Source organism: Hyperoodon ampullatus (genome assembly GCF_949752795.1).
Source record: "Hyperoodon ampullatus genome assembly, chromosome: 9".
Taxonomy (NCBI): Eukaryota; Metazoa; Chordata; class Mammalia; order Artiodactyla; family Ziphiidae; genus Hyperoodon; species Hyperoodon ampullatus.
In genome coordinates this window covers 67606404-67627755 of record NC_136922.1, presented here as the reverse complement: position 1 = coordinate 67627755, position 21352 = coordinate 67606404, and the positions used below count along the sequence as shown (strand labels likewise).

The 21352-nt window shown below is 38.7% G+C and overlaps 1 protein-coding gene across 3 annotated transcripts in view; it reads left to right on the top strand.

The window, feature by feature from the left end:
* The window catches only part of MATCAP2 (microtubule associated tyrosine carboxypeptidase 2), a gene marked incomplete at its 5' end in the record, with an annotated part of 88843 nt that overhangs the window by 7989 nt on the left and 59502 nt on the right, over positions 1-21352 (top strand). For 2 of the 3 annotated variants that reach the window (XM_079711762.1, XM_079711761.1), the window contains 2 exons: positions 10325-10349; positions 20141-20838. In XM_079711762.1, coding sequence (XP_079567888.1) covers positions 10325-10349; positions 20141-20838 — 723 coding nt within the window. Of the gene's footprint in view, positions 1-10324; positions 10350-20140; positions 20839-21352 lie in introns of those variants that run through there. The other variant, XM_079711760.1, reaches the window with a different exon arrangement.

The following is a 21352-nucleotide window of genomic DNA, read 5'->3' as shown; positions in this document are numbered from 1 at the left end:
AACAAAAAAACCATCTGTATACTGATGGTTCCCAAATTTATTTCTTTGGCATGATCTCTTCCTTGAACTCGGAACACTAATATCCAACCACCTATGTGAAATCTTGACTTGGACTTTTAACTGGTGTATTAAACTTAACAAATCCAAAATGGAATTTCCCCACTAAACCTATTCTTTCCCCAATCTTCTCCATTTCCATAAATGGCACCACTATCTACCTAGTTGCTCAAACCAAAAACCTAGGGGTCATATTCAGTTCTTTCTTCTTTTCCTCCTACTCTATCCACATACCCAACCTACCATCATCTCTGCCTCCAAATATATCTTTTACTTCTCTCCCTCTCTGCAGCTTCCATTCCACTTTAAGCCATCATCACCCTCACTGGACCTACTGCAAGAGTCTCCTGTCTGGTTTCCCTGCTTCCACTCTCATCCTCTTATCCATCGTTCTCAGAGCAGTCAATTCGATCTTTAAAGAAAAAAAAAACATATTATGTCACTGCCCTGTCTTAGTGGCTTCTGATTGTACTTAGAAAAAAGTCCAAATTCCTTTCCTTAGCCCCTGCTACCTCTAAAATCTTTTCACTTTCCCCCAGCTCACAGGACTCCAACCATGCTGACCTTCACATAGCCCCAGGGTCAGGACAAGATCAATCCCATCCCAGGGCTTTTGCCTTTGCAATTCCCTCTACTTTGAATGCTTGTCTTCCCCGCCCAACCCCGCCCCAAATTTCTCATGGCTGACTCTTGCTTATCCTTCAAGTCTCAAAAGTCACTTCCTCAAGGAGGCTTTTCCTGACCCCTCCGTACCCCAAGTCACCATCTCTAGTATACTTCTCTGATTTACTGTACTTCATAGCACCTATTTGTATCTATTACATCATTTATTTACTTGATTGTTATTTGTTTCTCCCACTATAAGTTCCAAGAGAACTGGGACTCTATCTGATTTACTCAGCCAGCATCCCTGATGTATGCGCACAGGGACTGCCCGATATATGTATATCATATTTACATATGTATGTGTGCACTACCAGTAGTAACATAAATACTTAATAAACATCTGTGGAAGGAGTAAATTAATGCACATCTTGATTTCTTCAAAATGTAATTAAGATAGGGAATATTTTTGATGTCATTAATAAAAAATATCCTTCCTCCCTCAGTCATTTACAATAAAACATCCTATCAAAAAAATATCACAGGGTTTCCCAGGATTTTTGTGCTGTCCTGACTATTTTCAATGAGGTGAAAAGCGGAGGCAGTTTCACAAAGCATTCTTTTATTTGGCTTCCACTTCATGTTTTTCATTCTCCTGAAAAAGACATACTGAAAACATTCCATTCTCTCAATACAGACATCCCAAAAGCATTCAAACTGCACTGAAAAAAAATTTCTTAAAGCTACAGAAACCAACTTTCCCTGGCTCTTTTTTTCTTCCAGAGTCAAGGAACATTGTTTACAGCTGCCCTGAGGCTCCCTTTAATTCTTGTTAGAATCTGGGATGTTGCAACCAGTTTCTCTGTTCTTTTATAATGGCAAGCTGCAGATTAATTTTCCTCGATTCATAAATTTCCAATGACATAGAATGTTATAAATTGTTTCCAAGAGAACAGGGAGGAAAGTCAAAAGTATTTTCTAGAAGCCTCGCCTTCCCTTATGCTTTTAAACTCTCATCTGAAATGTAAAAGTAAACAAATATTATTTTAATGTTCTATTTTTTTTCTAGTTCCTGAGATAACTTCTCCTTAAGAAATTAAACTTTTTCTCAGTTTCAAGCATAATATATACTTGATCTGCTCTCAACAAAATGAACTTTTGCTATAGTAAGTGAAATATTACAGTTATTTGTCTCTCCACCAGCACTAACAATGCTTATCAGCAACCTTCTCCAGTCTTCACCATTCCTCTTTCTTGGCCTTTACTACCCAGGTTAATGATCAAATGTGTTCTAAGTCTTTAAAAAGGAAGATGTTGATCTTTTTTCTTAAAAAAAAAAAAAAATCCCAACCTCTCTTACTACAGAGATATTTCGACTGATTTCTTTTGTCCTGAAACTCCATTGACTGTGAGTAGCTTACCATGTATCAATAGTTTGTACATGGACTATACACATTAACATATGAATTAATTAAACAAAAGTTACTGAAAAAAATAAGAAAAATATAAGTTCTTTATCCATAACATAAAAATCTCACCACACATAAAAAAACCAATATTTCTCTGAAAATATCTATTTTCCTATCATTTTTGTATCTAAAATTTAATGGAAAAACATCATTAAAGAGAATCAGAAATTGAAATGATCCACAATACAGTGCTGGTAGTGAACATAAAAATAACCATTAAAAAAGTGAAGTATAATGCTGCAGTAGGATAACTACAATAGCATTCTTGGCTATTTTTGGAAAACTTTAGTAAAACTTTAAAAAGGGGGGACGTGTATCCTTAGAGATAAGCAAATTATTAAAAGCAGTTTTAATACTTCTTAACTTTATTTTGCAATCAGTGCTTTGAAAATGGAGTTTATATAGAAACAGGTATAAAGGAAAGTTTCTCAAAAAGATGGAATTGTTCATTGTTCTGGCAGATATGTAAAAACAATGCTGACTCAAAAGCAGCCAAGTGGACAGCTGCAGATGCCTTACCCAATGGAAATACTAAACAGGCGTAGAACGAATCAATAATTAACAAAGCAGATGCACAAAGCTTGATGAGGATGAATAATTGCATAGGCTGGAGTGGTAAAAGAAGCTTATAACAGTACTAGTTTTGTAAGAAATTAGATAAACTTGTTTTCATGAATTTGTTAGCAAGTGTACTTCAGTGCCTAATAGTACACAAAGAATATCTTTTTTAAATTTTGAATTAATTGATATTCACCTTTATATGGTATTTATCACTGAAGATGTTTATAAATCAAAATGATCCACAAGAAAATACTGGTAGGGTGAACATAAAAACAATTTTTAAAGTAAGCAATGAAATAATATTCTAGATGGGCTAACTACAGGGGCATCAAATTGTTTATTTTTAGAATTCTTAAGTTTAATGAAATGTTGAAGAGGGAGGTATACCTTTAGTGTACATCATTTGCTAACTTGTATTATGTGTGTGTGTGTTTATATATATATGTATGTGTATATATATATATATATATATATATATATCCCTCCATGCTTGTAAGTGTCTTGAGGATAGTTATTGTGTCTTTTATGTACTCTAAAAGCACGAAGCCCTGTCTCTTGTATGTAAATAAATAGCTCTGAAATTAATAAAATAATACATCTTGGTTCTTCAAAATATAATGAAAATGGACAATCTGACTACCCATGCTTTAGTAAAAACATTCAGAGTAAATTCTTTAGATGCTGAATATATGACTTGGAAACATCTTTTAGGAGTCTTTATTTTTTTGAGAATTACAGTTCTTAAACTGCAGTGACTTGAAAAATTAGAAATTTGCAGAGGTAACAGATGTACTTATAGCAAACTTGGAAAGCAGGTTTCAGAGTTTAAGGTATATAAGGAAGTTAAGGAAGGTATGTAAGGAAGTTAGGTATATAAGTTTCATTTACATGCTTTTTCCTTAGTACATATGTTGCAAGAACAACTGCTCTTCTGAATGCAAAGGATTCATTGCTTATTACTATATCAGGTGTTTAACCTGAAGATGTATTCCTTACCTACATGCCCATTTTATATCATTCTATTTTTCTTTGAATTATCATTGAAAATGCATGCTTTCTATTATCTACTTATTCCTTAACTTACAAATAATTGAGTACATACTGTGTGCTAGACACTATTCTAGTTGCTGTAAGTATAGCAGTGAAGAGTCAAAAATCACTGCACTTGTGGAAATTTTATTCTAGAGATGGAGACAGACAATAATCAAGATAAATCAGTAAGACTTCCTGCAGCACATGATGTGGGAAGCTGCCTCCGCCAGAGACTTAGCATTAGGAGTGAGGGGGTAAAGGAGTTTGGGGGTGTGCAGAAAGAGAAAACGTGCGCACACACACCCTAGGAGCAGGAACATCTTCCCTAGCTTCGTGGGATTCTCCTCCCACCAGAGCAATGTGTAAGAGGAAATCTTGGGGCTTTGGTCTATCGAAAGTGCTCGTCTGGGTGGTTCTTGAGCACCACCATCCAGAAGTGCTGGCGTCCGATGCATTTGCCTTTGCTTTGCAAAGAAGAGTCGTGAACTTTAAAACCCTCCGAGATGGATTATTAATCCTGCTTTGCAGGAAAGGAAAACCCTCCATCCTCGGCCACCGGCCACCCCTTTCCGGAGACCCTGCTATCGCCCAGGCACTCCAAGCCAGAAGGGGACACTTTGGGAATGACCGTGCTCCACAGAGGGACAGAGCCAGCCCCCAGCTTCTCTACACAAAGCCTCGTCCACTAAAGCTCCAAAAATCAAAAACTGTAATTGCCAGAAGAATCATTAAAAAAAAAAAAAAGTCCAGCCACTAACCTCATATGCAAATGAAATAAGCACTCTGGATCCTGCATTGTGAGCTGCTCCATACCCTGATTACCTTTGAAGTCCATATTTTTTTTTCGTTGAATTTGCATCTCTTTAAGACACAAGATTAAAACAAAATTCATGCTTTATTGGATTTTAAATAATCCTCCTTTTATTTATCCTTCATCTTTCTTACGTGGATATGCAAGCGAGAAGACGCGACTGGATATTCCCAACATGTTCACTCCCTTAATCTGTCTGTCTAGAGGTTTGGCTCCTACAGACCAAGCCGTGTGACTGACAGGGTCTTGGTGCTCCAGCTGGGTGTCAGGCCTGTGCCTCTGAGGTGGGAGAGCCGAGTTCAGGACACTGGTCCACCACAGACCTCCCGGCTACACGTAATATCAAATGGCGATAGCTCTCCCAGAGATCTCCATTTCAACGCTAAGACCCAGCTCCACTCAACGACCAGCAAGCTACAGTGCTGGACACCCTATGGCAAACAACTACCAAGACAGGAGCACAGCCCAACCCATTAGCAGAGAGGCTGCCTAAAATCATAATAAGGTCACAGACACCCCAAAACACACCAGCAGATGCAGTCCTACCCACCAGAAAGACAAGATCTAGCCTCATCCACCAGAACACATGCACCAGTCCCCTCCACCAGGAAGCCTACACAACATACTGAACCAACCTTAGCCACTGAGGGCAGACACTAAAAACAACAGGAACTACGAACCTGCAGCCTGCAAAAGGAGAGCCCAAACACAGTAAGTTAAGCAAAATGAGAAGACAGAGAAACACACAGCAGATTAAGGAGCAAGGTAAAAACCCACCAGACCAAACAAATGAAGAGGAAATAGGCAGTCTACCTGAAAAAGAATTCAGAATAATGATAGTAAAGATGATCCAAAATCTTGGAAATAGAATGGAGAAAATACAAGAAACATTTAACAAGGACCTAGAAGAACTAAAGAGCAAAGAAACAAGGATCATAAGAGATTACTACAAGCAACTACATGCCAATAAAATGTACAACCTGGAAGAAATGGACAAATTCTTAGAAAAGCACAACCTTCCGAGACTGAACCAGGAGGAAATAGAAAATATAAACAGACCAATCACAAGCACTGAAATTGAGACTGTGGTTAAAAATCTTCCAAAAAACAAAAGCCCAGGACCAGATGGCTTCACAGGCAAATTCCATCAAACATTTAGAGAAGAGCTAACACCTATCCTTCTCACACTCTTCCAAAATATAGCAGAGGGAGGAACACTCCCAAACTCATTCTATGAGGCCACCATCACCCTGATACCAAAACCAGTCAAAGATGTCACAAAGAAAGAAAACTACAGGCCAATATCACTGATGAACACAGATGAAAAAATCCTCAACAAAATACAAGCAAACAGATTCCAACAGCACATTAAAAGGATCATACACCATTATCAAGTGGGATTTATCCCAGGAATGCAAGGATTCTTCAATATACGCAAATTAATCAATGTGATACACCATATTAACAAATTGAAGGAGAAAAACCCTATGATCATCTCAATAGATGCAGAAAATTTTTTGACAAAATTTAACACCTATTTATGATAAAAATCCTCCAGAAAGTAGGCATAGAGGGAACTTACTTCAACATAATAAAGGCCATATATGACAAACCCACAGTCAACATTGTTCTCAATGGTGAAAAACTGAAACCATTTTCTCCAAGATCAGGAACAAGACAAGGTTGTCCACTGTCATCACTATTATTCAAAATAGTTTTGGAAGTCCTAGCCATGACAATCAGAGAAGAAAAAGAAATAAAAGGAATCCAAATCGGAAAAGAAGAAGTAAAGCTGTCACTGTTTGCAGAGGACATGATACTATATATAGAGAACCCTAAAGGTGCTACCAAAAAACTACTAGAGCTAATCAGTGAATTTGGTAAAGTAGCAGGATACAAAATTAATGCACAGAAATCTCTTGCATTCCTATACACTAATGATGAGAAATCTAAAAGAGAAATTAAGGAAACACTCCCATTTACCACTGCAACAAAAAGAATAAAATACCTAGGAATAAACCTACCTAAGGAGACAAAAGACCTGTATGCAGAAAACTATAAGACACTGATGAAAGAAATCAAAGATGATACAAACAGATGGAGAGATATACCGTATTCTTGGATTGGAGAATCAACATTGTGAAAATGACTATACTACCCAAAGGAATCTACAGATTCAATGCAATCCTTATCAAACTACCACTGGCATTTTTCACAGAAGTAGAACAAAAAATTTCACAATTTGTATGGAAACACAAAAGACCCCAAATAGCCAAAGGAAGCTTGAGAAAGAGAAATGGAGCTGGAGGAATCAGGCTCCCAGACTTCAGACTATGCTACAAAGCTACAGTAATCAAGACAGTATGGTCCTGGCACAAAAACAGAAATATAGATCAATGGAACAAGATAGAAAGCCCATAGATTAACCCACGTACATATGGTCACCTTATTTTTGATAAAGGAGGCAAGAATATACAAAGGAAAAAAGCCTCTTCAGTAAGTGGTGCAGTGAAAACTGGACAGCTCCATTTAAAAGAATGAAATTAGACCACTCCCTAACACCATACACAGAAATAAGCTTAAAATGGATTAAAGACCTAAATTTAAGGCCAGACACTATAAAACTCTTAGAGGAAAACATAGGCAGAACACTCTATGACATAAATCACCAGAAGATCCTTTTTGACCCACCTCCTAGAGAAATGGAAATAAAAACAAAAATAAATGGGACCTAATGAAACTTAAAAGCTTTTGCACAGCAAAGGAAAACATAAACAAGTTGAAAAGACAACCCTCAGAATGGGAGAAAATATTTGCAAATGAAGCAAATGACAGAGGATTAATTTCCAAAATTTACAAGCAGCTCATGCAGCTTAATATCAAAAAAACAAACAGCCCAATCCAAAAATGGGCAGAAGACCTAAATAGACATTTCTCCAAAGAAGATATACAGATTGCCAACAAACACATGAAAGGATGCTCAACATCACTAATCATTAGAGAAATGCAAATCAAAATTACAATGAGGTGTCACTTTATACCAGTCAGAAGGCCATCATGAAAAAATCTACAAACAATAAATGGTGGAGAGGGTGTGGAGATAAGGGAACCCTCTTGCACTGTTGGTGCAAATGTAAATTGATACAGCCACTATGGAGAACAGAATGAGGCTTCCTTAAAAAAGTAAAAATAGAAGTACCATATGACCCAGCAATCCCAATACTGGGCATATACCCTGAGAAAACCATAATTCAAAAAGAGTCATGTACCACAATGTTCATTGCAGCTCTATTTATTGTAAATAGAACATCGAAGCAACCTAAGTGTCCATTGACAGGTGAATGGATAAAGAAGATGTGGCACATATATGTAATGGAATATTACTCAGCCATAAAAAGAAACGAAACTGAGTTCTTTATAGTGAGGTGGATGGACCTACAGAGGTCTGTCATACAGAGTGAAGTAAGTCAGAAAGAGAAAAACAAATACCGTATGCTAACACATATATATGGAATGTAAAAAAAAAAAAAAAGAACCTACATTCTTTTAAATGTAGCTGTCCAGTTTTTTTTCAAATCTAAAAAAAAAAAAAAAAGTGTTTCTGAAGTACCTAGGGGCAGGACAGGAATAATGACGCAGTCGTAGAGAATGGACTTGAGGACACGGGGAGGGGGAAGGGTAAGCTGGGACGAAGTGAGAGAGTGGTATGGACATATATACACAACCAAATGTAAAATAGCTAGTGGGAAGTAGCCGCAAAGCACAGGGAGATCAGCTCGGTGCTTTGTGACCACCTAGAAGGGTGGAATAGGTATTGTGGGAGGGAGACACAAGAGGGAGGAGATACAGGGATAGTTGTATATGTATAGCTGAACCACTTTGTTATAAAGCAGAAACTAACTATCGTAAAGCAGTTATACTCCAATAAAGATGTTTTAAAAAAGAAATCAGTAAAATATGTAATAAATTATATAATGCTAAGTGCTAAGGAAAAAAAAAAAGCAGAGAAAGGGTATAGGAAATCTGAGAAAGGAATGGAATTTTAAATTGAGTGGCCAAGAAAGGCCTCAGTGAGAAGTGACATTTGGATTAATTCCTGAGAAGTGGAGGAGCTAGTCCTGTGGGCTTAAGGCCAGGGTGGGTGCTGGGGGTGGGGGAGCCTTCCAGGTAGGGGAGGTCCCAAATTGCATTGGTCATGAGGTGAAACAGTGCTTGGCATAGCTGACGAATATCTAGGAGGCCAGTGTGTCTGGAGGAGACCAAGGAGGAGAGCAGTGGGAGATGAGCCCAAAGAGATGGCAGGAGGCTAGGTCATAAAGGACCTCATAGGTAAAAAATGAAGCCATTGAAGTGTTTTTCACAGAGAACTGACATTATCTGACTTTTTAACAGGATCATGCTGGCTACTGAGTTTTGAGAGTAAAGTGAAGAGGGCAAGAGTGGAAACACGGGGTTCATTTAGGAGGCTACAGTTATAATCCAGACAAAAGCTGGTGGTGGCTTGAGCCAGACAAGTGGCAGTGGTGATAGTGAGAAGTGGCTGGATCCTGGATATATTCTGAAAATAGTGTTCACAGGATTTTCTGACAAACTAGGATGTGGAGTTATGCACTATCTGTGATAGTTCCATCGTATGCTCCTAATTGGTGAAAAAGATACAAATTCTCACTTGTTCTGTCATTTTTAGAGTATGATGTTCCCTGACATAACTTCAACTTTCCTTTTGTTCCTGAGTTTGAAAACACATCCCACAATTATCTCTATGTCCTATCTCAACCTTGAGAAAAGATAAAGAGAAAATGTGGCTTTGAAAATTGACAGTGCCAATGCTGTCTTATGAGTTTCTCAACTGTAAGCTCCAGCCTTATTTCATTTCGCTTGTTGATGTTCTCAAGGCCTGTCTCAGAACCTTGCACACGTTAGGCTCTCAGAAAATGTTCGTTAAATGGTATAGTCTCCACATTTCCCACGCAATAATGAACAAAAACAACAATTAGCCCCTATCAACTGCACAATCATAAATTAAAGTTTGTATTTTAGTATTTAGTATATTATGCCGGGGTACTCATTGGGTAAATGTAGTTGAGCTTCCAGCACCTTCATTACTACCACCTGCAATCTTAAGTTGTGTTAGCTTTTTTGCACCTGGAAAGGTAAGTAAAAGGCGGAGGAGACTGGCTTTGTAATTCGCATCTGGGACTGAGTGTCACGCCACCTGTCTCTTGTAAAATCTACTGAGGAGTTAACGCCCTCTTCAACAGCGCACAAATGTCTACAGGGATGATCAGTCAAAATGCGTCTATACGAAAGGCTGGAGACCCGAGCCTCTCCCAGGGCCCAGCCCACAAGCTCCCGAGGCACGGGCCTGCGCTGTGCACGCCGGGAGTTGTAGTTCCTTCTCTCTTCCTGCGAGCCAGGACGCCGTATCTCTGGCGCCTCCAAAGGCGCGCAGGCTCCGTGAAGCGCGGCGCACGCGGACGGCACGCGTTTCCTAGCAACGGGGGAGCGGCAACGTCACGCCGGCGGGCGCTAAGAGCAGCTGCCCAGTGTTGGGCGGTTTTGAGTACCTTTCAGCACCTGTGGGTTGGAGGGAACGCTGCTTGCAGCTCTCTGTCCGCACGTCTCCGTGCGTCCTTACCCGGCTTATCCTGCACCCGGTCGCCGAGAGCAACCTTCCTCCGCGACCCCGCGTCTGAGGCACGGCCGGAGGCTAGAGGCGGCCCGCCGGGTTCCTGTCTGGCCCTCGCCCCCAGCGCCCGCGGAGCCCGCCGCCCGCGACCTCAGCGGGACGATGCTGGAGTCCATTCGCGTGACGGGTGAGTGCCGGGAAGGGTGGCCCCTGGGCTGGCGGGAGCGGCCAGCGTCGTCCCGGCCGCTTGCGGCGAGTACCTGGAGGCCGAGGTGACGGTAGGATGTGGGCTTCTGTGCTCAACGCGGCGCCCTGAACAGTGCGGAACGCGCGGAAGGTGCTTAGGGAAAAGGTGTGCAGGGAAGAGAGAAAACGGTTCCTTTTCCTTTTGTCACTTATTATCAGTAAGCGCGTGCTGTGGGCTGTAGTGAGGTAAAGTATAATAGATTGGTCCTACAAATGTACAACCTGAATATTGTTAAATTCTGTTTCAAGGCTTATTAGATATGTAATTAGGCATTGTAGTGCACTAGGATCTAGTTTTCTAGAATGTTCAGAAAAGTCAGAGCTAAGCAAAAGAGCACATCTCTGTATATCAGTATTTATACTCTTTGTATGTATGCTTTTATTCTTAAATCAGAACGTTTTGAGTTGATATTAAGAGGTCACTTTATAGTAAGTATTATACCAAGCGCAAAAAATGTTTGTTTAGACCAGAAAGTTGTGTTTGCCTTTTGTTATTTTTGGAAAATAATTGTGTATATTAATCATTTGAAACTTATCTTACACAATATTAGAATAATTTCCTAGGCCATTTTCCCGTCATTTGATTCTGTCTAACATTCCGGCAAGATAGCGTTCTTGATAACCTAGTATCATGACTAAAAACACTGAAGAACAGCAGAGTAAAGGGAAATGTCTCATCTTGAAACTGGCTTCAAAATAAGAACAGATTTTTTTACTTTAAGGCATCGCTGTACCTAATAGACCATTTTTCTGCAAAAGTTTAAATTGTATAATGAAATTCACTTTTAATGAAAATATTTATGGTCTTAATTTTATATTTCATGTTCCAGGTTATAAAATGAGGAGTTGATTTTGTGCAGTCATGACATTGCTGTGATTTATCTCATTGTTATTTATGTTGTCAGGAAACAGACAATTACAAGATCTAAGATTTAAGAGGCAACTTAAATTGGCATTAAATTTTTTTCTTAAAGTGATTTGATGTAGATCCTGTTCTTTCATCTTAAAATACAATGAAAATAGAAAGTTATTATTTTTTAAAATTTATTTTTGGCTGCGTTGGGTCTTTGTTGTTGCACACGGGCTTTCTGAAGTTGCGGCGAGCGGGGGCTACTCTTGGTTGCGGTGCTCGGGCTTTTCATTGCAGTGGCTTCTCTTGTTGTGGAGCATGGGCTCTAGGCGCGCGGGCTTCAGTAGTTGTGGCACGTGGGCTCAGTAGTTGTGGTTCGCAGGCTCTAGAGCGCAAGCTCAGTAGTTGTGGTGCACGGGCTTAGTTGCTCCGTGGCATGTGGGATCTTCCTGGACCAGGGCTCGAACCCGTGTCCCCTGCCTTGGCAGGCGGATTCTTAACCACTGCGCCCGAAAGCTATTTTAAAGTACCATATCTTCTTTTTGTATTGGAACAGAGTCTCTCAACCGTGGCACTATTAATGTTGAGTCAGTGGATAACTGTTGCGGTGGGCTGTCCTGTGCATTGCAGAATGTTTAGCAGCATCCCAGGCCTCTTCCACTAGAAGCTAGTAACACCCCCCACACACACACACACGCACAGTTGTGACAAACAGAAATGTCTCCAGACATTGTCAAATGTCTCCTGGAGGGCAAAATTAACCGCCCCCCCACCCCGCCCCATTTGAGAACCACTGCCCTGGAGAAAAAATATACTAGTTAGAAAAATATCCTAGTGAAGGTTATTAGATAACGATTTAGAAGTAACATCAATTAAGATGATTTCCCCAAAGCATAACAATCATGGTAGAGGAAAAATACAATTATGATAATATTAGTTTTAGAAAGTGGGTATTCTGACCAGTTAGCAATACAAAGTGGATCTCCTGTTTTTCAATATGCAGAGTTGGAAGTTTGAGGAGAGATACTTTCTAAAATAGTAGACCCACTTCTCCTGCCTCAACTCTCTTCCCATAATTTAGTGGCAATAGACGTATCAGTCCAACTCTGCATGTTGCATTTCCTGAGATAAGATAATCTGGCAGTGTATTTCTGTAGTTCAATAAAAATTCAAATAGTCATTTGAGACAATTCAAGCTTCATTTAAAACAACTGACTGGGGCTTCCCTGGTGGCGCAGTGGTTGAGAGTCTGCCTACCAATGCAGGGGACGCGGGTTCGTGCCCCAGTCCGGGAGGATCCCACATGCCGCGGAGCGGCTGGGCCCGTGAGCCATGGCCGCTGAGCCTGCGTGCCCGGAGCCTGTGCTCCGCAACAGGAGAGGCCACAACAGTGAGAGGCCCGCGTACCACAAAAAAACAAAAACCTGACTGGTTGTTTTTCAAAACAGTTTCTCCATTTCTTTTATAAATTTCTTGACCAGTTAAAAGGATAGTTCTAGAACCCCATGCCTAGCATTTTGCTGACATATCAGAAAGCCCAGTTTCAACGGCCAGAAACTTTATGAAGAGAGTTTAGCTGAAAGCATGCCCTCCTTTTCCTTCACTATCCCGGCATTCATTGATATCTTAGAAGCCCATGTTCTTCTGGTTAGCATCAAGAGCATGCTTGTTTGTGGTAAGGGTACTGATGGAAATGTGTTTATTTCTTTTCAGCTTTAAAATAGGTATAGAGCAAACTGTTTTATTTCAGGACTGAAGCAGTTACTTGCTTCTGAAATCACTTCCAATATGGTCTCTTACTCACTGTTGATTTATTAGTCATGATTTAATATAATCTAAATATAACATCCTGGTGAACTGATTGGAGGAGTAAAATAAAGTAAGATTTGTATGTTATATATGCTGTTTGAAATGGGATCAAATCAGAAGAGATTTCTTTACCTTCTCATAGCTTTTTAAAGAAGATGGTTTGTTATACTAAAGCCACTAAAATGTTGATTTTAGAATGTAGAATTTATTACTTAATGTTAAATTTACCTTGGAAATTCAAATTTCATGATTCTGAATATCTTCCCATTTACATTATTCCATGGAGTATTTCTATAGGAGCTGAATATAGTATTGAATATAATAATACTGATAGTTAACACCTGCTGCTTAGTACAGGCCATCATTGTTCTCAGCACTTCACATATATTACCTTTTTTGATCCTCCTACCAACACTGTGAGTTATATAGTAGTAGTATCCCATTTTACAGATAGGGAATCTGCAGCACAAAGATGTTAAGTAACTTGCTCAAGGTCACAGCTGCTAATAAACAGCCAAGATTCAAATCAGAGAAGCTCCATTCCAAAGCCCATTTTCTCAACCACTAGGAAAGTCAGAACCCTTGTTTAAATGACTATATGTTGATTTAAGCCACGAAATTCAACATGAGGATCTCATTTAACATCAGTGGTACATTAGCTGATAGTTTACTCCAGGTGCTTTTAAGTTTTTATCACAGGCAAGTCTGTAATTTTTGCCTGGAAAGATCATATTTTACTTGACTATAAAATTGTTTTCAAAATAGAAGAAGACACCTAGCTCATTAAGTGAGTAACAAAATGCTAACAGAAGCCACATAAGATTATGTTATTTTATGAATTCCTACTGCCTGTATCTTATATGTGATATAAAAGTGATTAATCATCTGGAAATGAAGCTCCTTTGTAACAAAAGTGAATGTTTAAAATACTGGAGACAAAAGTCTTAAGAGCAGTGTTTGGCCGTGTGGGATGAATACACTTAGGCACATAGCTCCTGTCTGTCCTACAGCAGTAGGCACCTGCCATTAAAATTTATCTTCAGCATCACTAATTGTTTCACATTTTTATGCATCCTGGTATGATTTTTGCCTCAACCTTCAGGCATTCAAGTCCTGTATCCTTTCTGTCCTCTCAAATATTCTGTTTCCTTGGCTCCCTCTCAGGGCAGTGAGTGAGCAGAAACAAACATAGAGGTATGCCATAATGGGACTTATAATTTCAGTGATGAGGAAGGCCATCATATAAACAAATGTAAGACTGCAACCATGACAAGTGAGTCAACCTTCCAGGGGAAGTTTTCCTGAATAAGTGATACTTGAACTGAAGGATGAATAGGGATTAATCTAACAGAGAGGAGAGGGAAGGGCTCTTCAAACACAGGGAACAGAATATGAGGATGTTTTGTGCCTGGAGAGGGAGCGGTGAGTGTGAGGGATTGACAAAATGAAGGGAAGCGAGAGTGGACTGATGAAGGGGGAACATTGTGCATGATGGGGCCAGAGAGGCAGAGTGACCTGACCACGAGTGACCTCAGGTGCCATGATTAGGATTTGTCTTCACCCTAAGTGGAAAGCCTGGGGAAGTGTTTCTCGCATGTTCACTGTTGTTTTAGATGGTATTGAATGCATTTTCTTTTACCACAGACCATCATTTCCCAGCATTATAGAATACCCTGCATGCTTCTAACTTCAAAACCACACCATCACCACCACCACAAGCAGTTTCTGACCAAAAAACAATAGTATCACATTACAAGAGTCCTTGCTGCTGATAGAGTAACACTGAAGCGCCCCTAACCGGGGCTGTGACATTTTTAAGAATCCTGAAGTATAGTTGAGTTTCTCAGTTCTTGAATGATACTAGCAGTGCCTTTTCATCTCTCTGTTTACTTACAGTTGAGAAACTATATTGGATAATGTTGAATTTGGAGGTATTATAATTAAAAGATTACCTGTTATAATGCAGACAAATTGGGCAATAAATGTTTTCAAAGATACTGATATTTTAAATATACCAGTTTAAAAATTATAGTGTAACTTACATTCAGTAAAGTGCTTGAGTCTTAAATGGGCAGCCTGATGAATCTGTACATATGTAACCACTGCGCAGAACAAGATAGCTTTCTAGCCCCCAGTACCCTGGTACCTCCTCCCAGGTTATAACCCCTCCCTCAAAGATAAGCACTATTCTGCCTTCTAATACCATAAATTAGTTTTGCCTGTTTTATTTATTATTATTATTCATTTATTTATTTATTTATTTTGGGCTGCGTTGGGTCTTCATTGCTGTGGAAAGGCTTTTCTCTAGTTGTGGTGCTCGGGCTTCTCCTTGCGGTGGCTTCTCTTATTGAGGAGCACGAGCTCTAGGCCCGCAGGCTCAGTAGTTGTAGCACACGGGCATAATTGCTCCACAGTATGTGGGATTCTCCCAGACCAGGGATTGAATCCGTGTCCCCTGCATTGGCAGGCAGATTCTTAACCACTGCACCACAAGGGAAGTCCCAAGTTTTGCCTGTTTTTGAACCACATATAAGTGGAATTATACAGTATGTATTCTCTTGATCTGGCTTTGTTTGCTCTGTATTGTCTGTGAGATTCATCTATATTTTTGCTTGCAAACTCAGTTTGTTCTTTTTCATTGCAATATAGTATTCTGTTGTATGAATATACCACAATTTACGTATCCTTTCTGCTGTTGACAGATGTTAGATCATTTGAGTTTAAGTAATGATGAACAGCTTGGTAAAACTAAAGTGTTTATCTTGTTTGGGAGTTGTTTTATTTTGCCTCTTCTTCTGTTTGTAATCAAGCAACCTATCGTTTTGTGGTATAAAATTACCCCGGGTTCTCAGGTTTCATAAGTATAAGTGAACCATATGAAATTGCCATTTTATGGGTCAAAATTGGTTGAATGGTATTTTCCAGCAGGCTTTGTTTCTGATGATCTGATCTTCCTTTCAGCCAGAGACCTTGTAACTACTGTGAAACCTCACCTATTCAGTTGTGAAATACTAAGAATTTAGTGAGCAGTGTTCCCCTCTTTCTTCCATTCCTTTAGATGAGGATCAGGAGACGCTGATGGGTTTAGTGATGAAGCCACTGTTACAGAGAGGTTATTGAAAGAGTTGGGAATGGAAGCCAAGAATCCTGGTATTCTTTACTCCTGTTCTAGATACAAATTCAGCTTTCATTGTGTTAGTAATTTCAGTATAGTCATCCACTTGTGAATATACTATCAATTTTAATGTAATATTATTTTCCTTTTTCCCTCAATATGGGTAATCATTTTGGGGTGAATGACTTCTTTGATCAACAAATTATTTTCATTTTCTCCAAGGTTATAGTGAAGCAGATTGCTGGTGGCTAAAATGTTACATTAAATAGTGACTTTTAATATGAGAGTATGATTTTTATTTATTTTATTACTTTTATGAGAGAAAATGAGTTACACTTGCCCCCAAAGAAGTCTGCTTATGCTTAAAGTTTTTATTTTTCAGGAAAAAAGGAGTTAGGAGAATAGGATGTTCTTCACTGAACTCTTCTTCTTGTCCTTTTATTATGTTCTTAAGCCTGTTTTAAAGGTTGTTTTTCTTAAACAGTAGTAGTATTTAAAATGACAAAAACAGTATTTTAGGTTTTCTAATACTTAATACAACTAAAGTAAGATTAGCATGACTCTGAGAAATTAATTTATATCTATCTTGTAAGAGTTGTTTGAGGGTCCACCTGCCCCACATTTATGAACTTCATGGGATATCAGCATTTGGCAGGACTGACATTTACTAAGTAGATACACCATTGGTACTCCCAGACTACTTATGAGCAGATGGAGCTTAAAAAGGACTGATGCTAAACCTCTCAGGTAGTAGATAATTAGCAAGTGAACTGAAATGCTGCAACTCCTGAGACGGGGGAAGGGGTTCTGTCATGCACACGCTGTAATTTCTCTCCCACTCCCCCCATTCCTCCTTGAGTGTTTTGGCAGCTGGTTTAGGACTTTTGTTTAAGTATCCTGAAGTGTATAGGTTGTTTGAGATGGGACAGAATTAAAAATTTAGATGCTTTATGACAAAACAACAGAAAACTCTATGAACGCAGCTCTTTGATCAACAGAGCTACTGAGTCTTAGGAACCAAAGAAAGCACTTTTTACATCGAATATTCTTTTTTTTTAAAAAAAATCAATATACCTGTAACAAACCACCCAAATTAGGAATTCTTCAGAGTAGTTTTGTTAACTGATTTTAATTTGAGGTAAATTCCCCCTTTTTATTATGAAGACCAAACGAGAAAAACCTGATTACCTCCTTTTACCTTCCTGGCTGTGCCTAGTCCTTACCCAACTTTTCTCGGTTTGTGATACCCTTATTCTTATCTCAGTTCTCTTGCTCTTTTCCTTTCAGTGTCCGTTTCAGTCCGACTTTCTTTATCACCTCTTGCCTCCTAAACTTGTGGTGTCTTGTTAGGGACACCGACATTGTTCTTGGGCATTTGGACTTCAGCTTGTGTTCCTTAGCCTATGTTTGCCCATCCTACCCAATTTTGACTATCAGTTGGCAACACTTAAGTATGAAACCCCTGAGGATCTGGGACTTACAAGCCATTGATGAAAGTTTTGTTTGTTCTGTTTATTCACATTATTGAATGGCTTCTTTGTACAATCAACCTTCAACATGACCCTGTGCAGTCTAGTTCCTATCTCTCAGCTTGTCCATGTAGTAGACATTTTATTTAACCCCTGCAAGTTTATACTTTCATGTTACCTTTAGACAGCAGAATTCAAATTTCATACGTTGGCCTAGAAAATGTTAACTAGAAGGACTTCTAAGTACCTTACGTATTTGGATTGTTTATTATCTACTTTTGACCTCATACTGTTTCTTTACCCTAAACCCTAAGACTTCTGGGCTTTAAAAACTTTTAGTGCAGGGTTTCCCTACCGTGGCATTATTTTAGGACGAATATTTTTGTTGTAGGAGGCTGTCCTATGTATTGAAGGATGTTTAACCTCATCCCTGGCCTCTACCCACAAGATGCTAGTAGCATCCCTCCCTAACTATGACAACCAAAAGTCTCCTGGAGGACACAGTTGCTCTCATTTGAGAACCAGTGGTTCAAGGTCTTCCAGGTTATATTTCCACTTCTACAGTCATCTCCTCATAGAAGTATAGAATGGTTCCAGAACTACAAATAACTGTGTATCTAAAGTGGTCAGAGAATGGCATGTTTAGGGTCGTGCCATTCATTCATTCATTTATTTATTCAGTGTACATTTATTGAATGTCTACCAGATACCATGCTAGATGTTGGAAAGAGAAACATGAATAACACATGGTCCTGGTACCTATCTTAGTATTGAATACATCAGTTATTCAGATTACTGTGTCTTACTAGGGTGCTGTGTTTGTACAGAGGAAGAAAAGATGTAGTGCTGTGCGTGTAGCAGACTTAATACTGAATGTCTGTTGATAATTGAATGAATGACCTTATATAATAGAATGAGCATGGACTCTGTAATCAGACACATCTGCATTCGACTCACAGTTTGCTCTTCACTACTTTCTTGTCGTATAACCTTGAGCACATTACTTAACATTTCTGAAGCTTAAGTGATATAACGTGCACAGTTTTTGGTGAAATCCCAAACTCACATAAATGTGTCAACAAATAGTGGCTGCTATTATTATTATTTATTACTACTTATTATAGAAAGGATCCCTGAGTGTCTAATCTTGAGTGAGTAAGCGACAGATCTATGTGGATAAACAGTTTTTAAAAAAATGGAATTAAATAAATTGTCTCTTTCTTGGCAAGGAAGGCAGCTGTCCCAGTCAGCTAGCGTTGAAATTGCCTCCATAGTAGGAGCCAGAGGTTGAGGGCTAGAGGCATAAGGATCCATGAGACTTAGAAAAGAGAGGTGGTTGAGAGAATCATGTATCACATTTGCAGAAAGGATTTAGAAAAGGTTTATAAGCAGACATGATCAGATAGGAGTTCAAATAACAGGATTTAAGACAAACTCAAACACTTTGTCAGTTTAGAATTGAATCTGAAAGCTCTTAAGGGTTTACCTGAAATCCTCTCAATGTTTCTCTTCCTTCCCTGAACCCTAGGTTATTGTCTGTATCTTTTGTTTTTCACATTTAAGCTTATACTACCTCGTATTAGTACTCAAATCTTCATAGGACTGCCTTACCTTCAGAGCCAGATTAGAAGCTGGTTGAAGGCAAGAACAATGTATTTATACAGATGTTTTTCAGATCCATGTACCTATTAGCAGTATTCCTGTATTTGTGGAATGAAAGAATGCAAATCAGCACAGTTTTAAAACAGTACACAAGCAACAATATTTCAAGTTATTCTTACCTCTTTAAAGCACTTTTGAGATCTAAAGGCAAAACTGACCTCTCCTTAATTTGGCATTTGATATACTGATATCTTACATAGTAATTATTTTTTTAAGTCTTGGCAAGAAAAAACTTGATTTTCTTTAATCTTAACCCATAGCCTAAAATTAAGAAAAGCAACTAATAAATATTGAGTGACATTACTAAAACATGCTTGAATGTGCACATATCATTTATTTAATTAAAAAAAATTTTTTTGATATATGTAACACAGTGTTGTCCTTCTTTTACTGATGGCTACCTTTATATATGGTGTCAGATTTCAAGATTGTATTGGCTTTGAAAATGCCTTGGATTTTACTTTGATATTGGTAATACTATTAAACTATATCCTTTCTACAAAATCCACATTCTTGGTAGAATTGAGTGTTCAGATTATTTATGTATATTATCTCACATCTAGATTAGACTTTGGTCGTCTAAATGGTTTGAAGCTGAGGATTTTTATAGATAATTTAGCATATGTACATTCTTACAGAAGTGACCGTGTCTAGCTTGACCAAATTTTAGTAATATAGTCTTTTAATATTTAAAATGTCTTTTCTAAAAATTGTTGCAAAATTATAAAGTTTACAGAACCTTCAGAATACTTTTCATATAATAAGCAATTTGCTTCATCTGGTATCTTTTGTTATTTCTTTTGTTTTGATTTTGTTTATTAACACAGAAAAGCTTCACTGGCCTGAGCAAGAACTTGCTAAGAAGTCTATTCTAAATGCAGAAGAGTCCTTGATCATTGACAGCAAAGGAAGCATGTCACATTTATCTCCTGGAATACTAAAGGACATTTTCACAACTGGAACCAGTAGTTACAATGTCCTACTACAGAGCAAAGAGGAGAAAAAGCATCATTCACAAAAACAGTCTTCCTCCACCTACTCCAAAAGATGTAGAAAACCCAGCAAATCTAGCTCTTCACGTAGTAAAGATCTTCGCAAGATGAAAGCCCCAGTGCCTGTGATGAGCAGTGATACTTGGTACTGCCTAGAAAGGCAGCCTGCTGTTTTTGTCACTAGTTCAGTGTCAAGTCCTGTAAAGTTTACACATGATATCTCTGTTACAGGCAACAGCACAGTACTGCCACCTAAACCCAAAAATGAAAGAAAGGTCAAGCGACGCCATTTCTCCACTCTTCCAAAGCCAAAGCTGCAGCCTCAGCTGTCTAGAAGTTTTGAAAAAGGAGATGACTTTTCTGGAAAGAAATTTTGTATACTGAGTGCTATAAAGCCCACCAACTTGGAGAAAGAAAAAGTGAGATTCTTTAAGTCTGACTATACCTACAATCCTCAGTTTGAATATGCTAATCCTTCTCTGCCAAGTGTGTTAGCCAAGCACAGCAACGCCACTGACCGGTTTCTTAAGCAGGTAAAATGCTACTTCAGTAGTGGTATTTCATTTTATGTAATGAAAACAATTATTTGCCATCGTATAGAAAGCCAAAAAAAGTTGTTTTAAAATATTCCAATTATTTATAGTTAACTCCCATCCAGGACATCTAAATATGTGACAAGAAATCTCCAGGTGAGTGTCACAGCTCATGTGTAAACTACTTTGCACTAATCAAACTCAATAAAGAATCTATCATATAGACGTTGTGTTAGGAAGCAACTATATTAGGAAAAAGCCTCAGATTCTGGTTCCAAGCTTTCATTTGGGAGTTACAAACTTATGGCCCATTCGTCAGCTCACAGACAAGTGTTTGTTTTCTTTTTGATTTTGAATGCGTTAGATGGAGCATGCAGTATCTCCGGTTCTCCCTGTTATATTACATTCTCAGCTTGCTTAGGCCCCTAAAGGCATTTTGGGGACTAGGCTTGATACTTGCCAGAGAACTTTTTAATGCTTTACTGAAATTGTTAATAATCATCAAATATTTAAG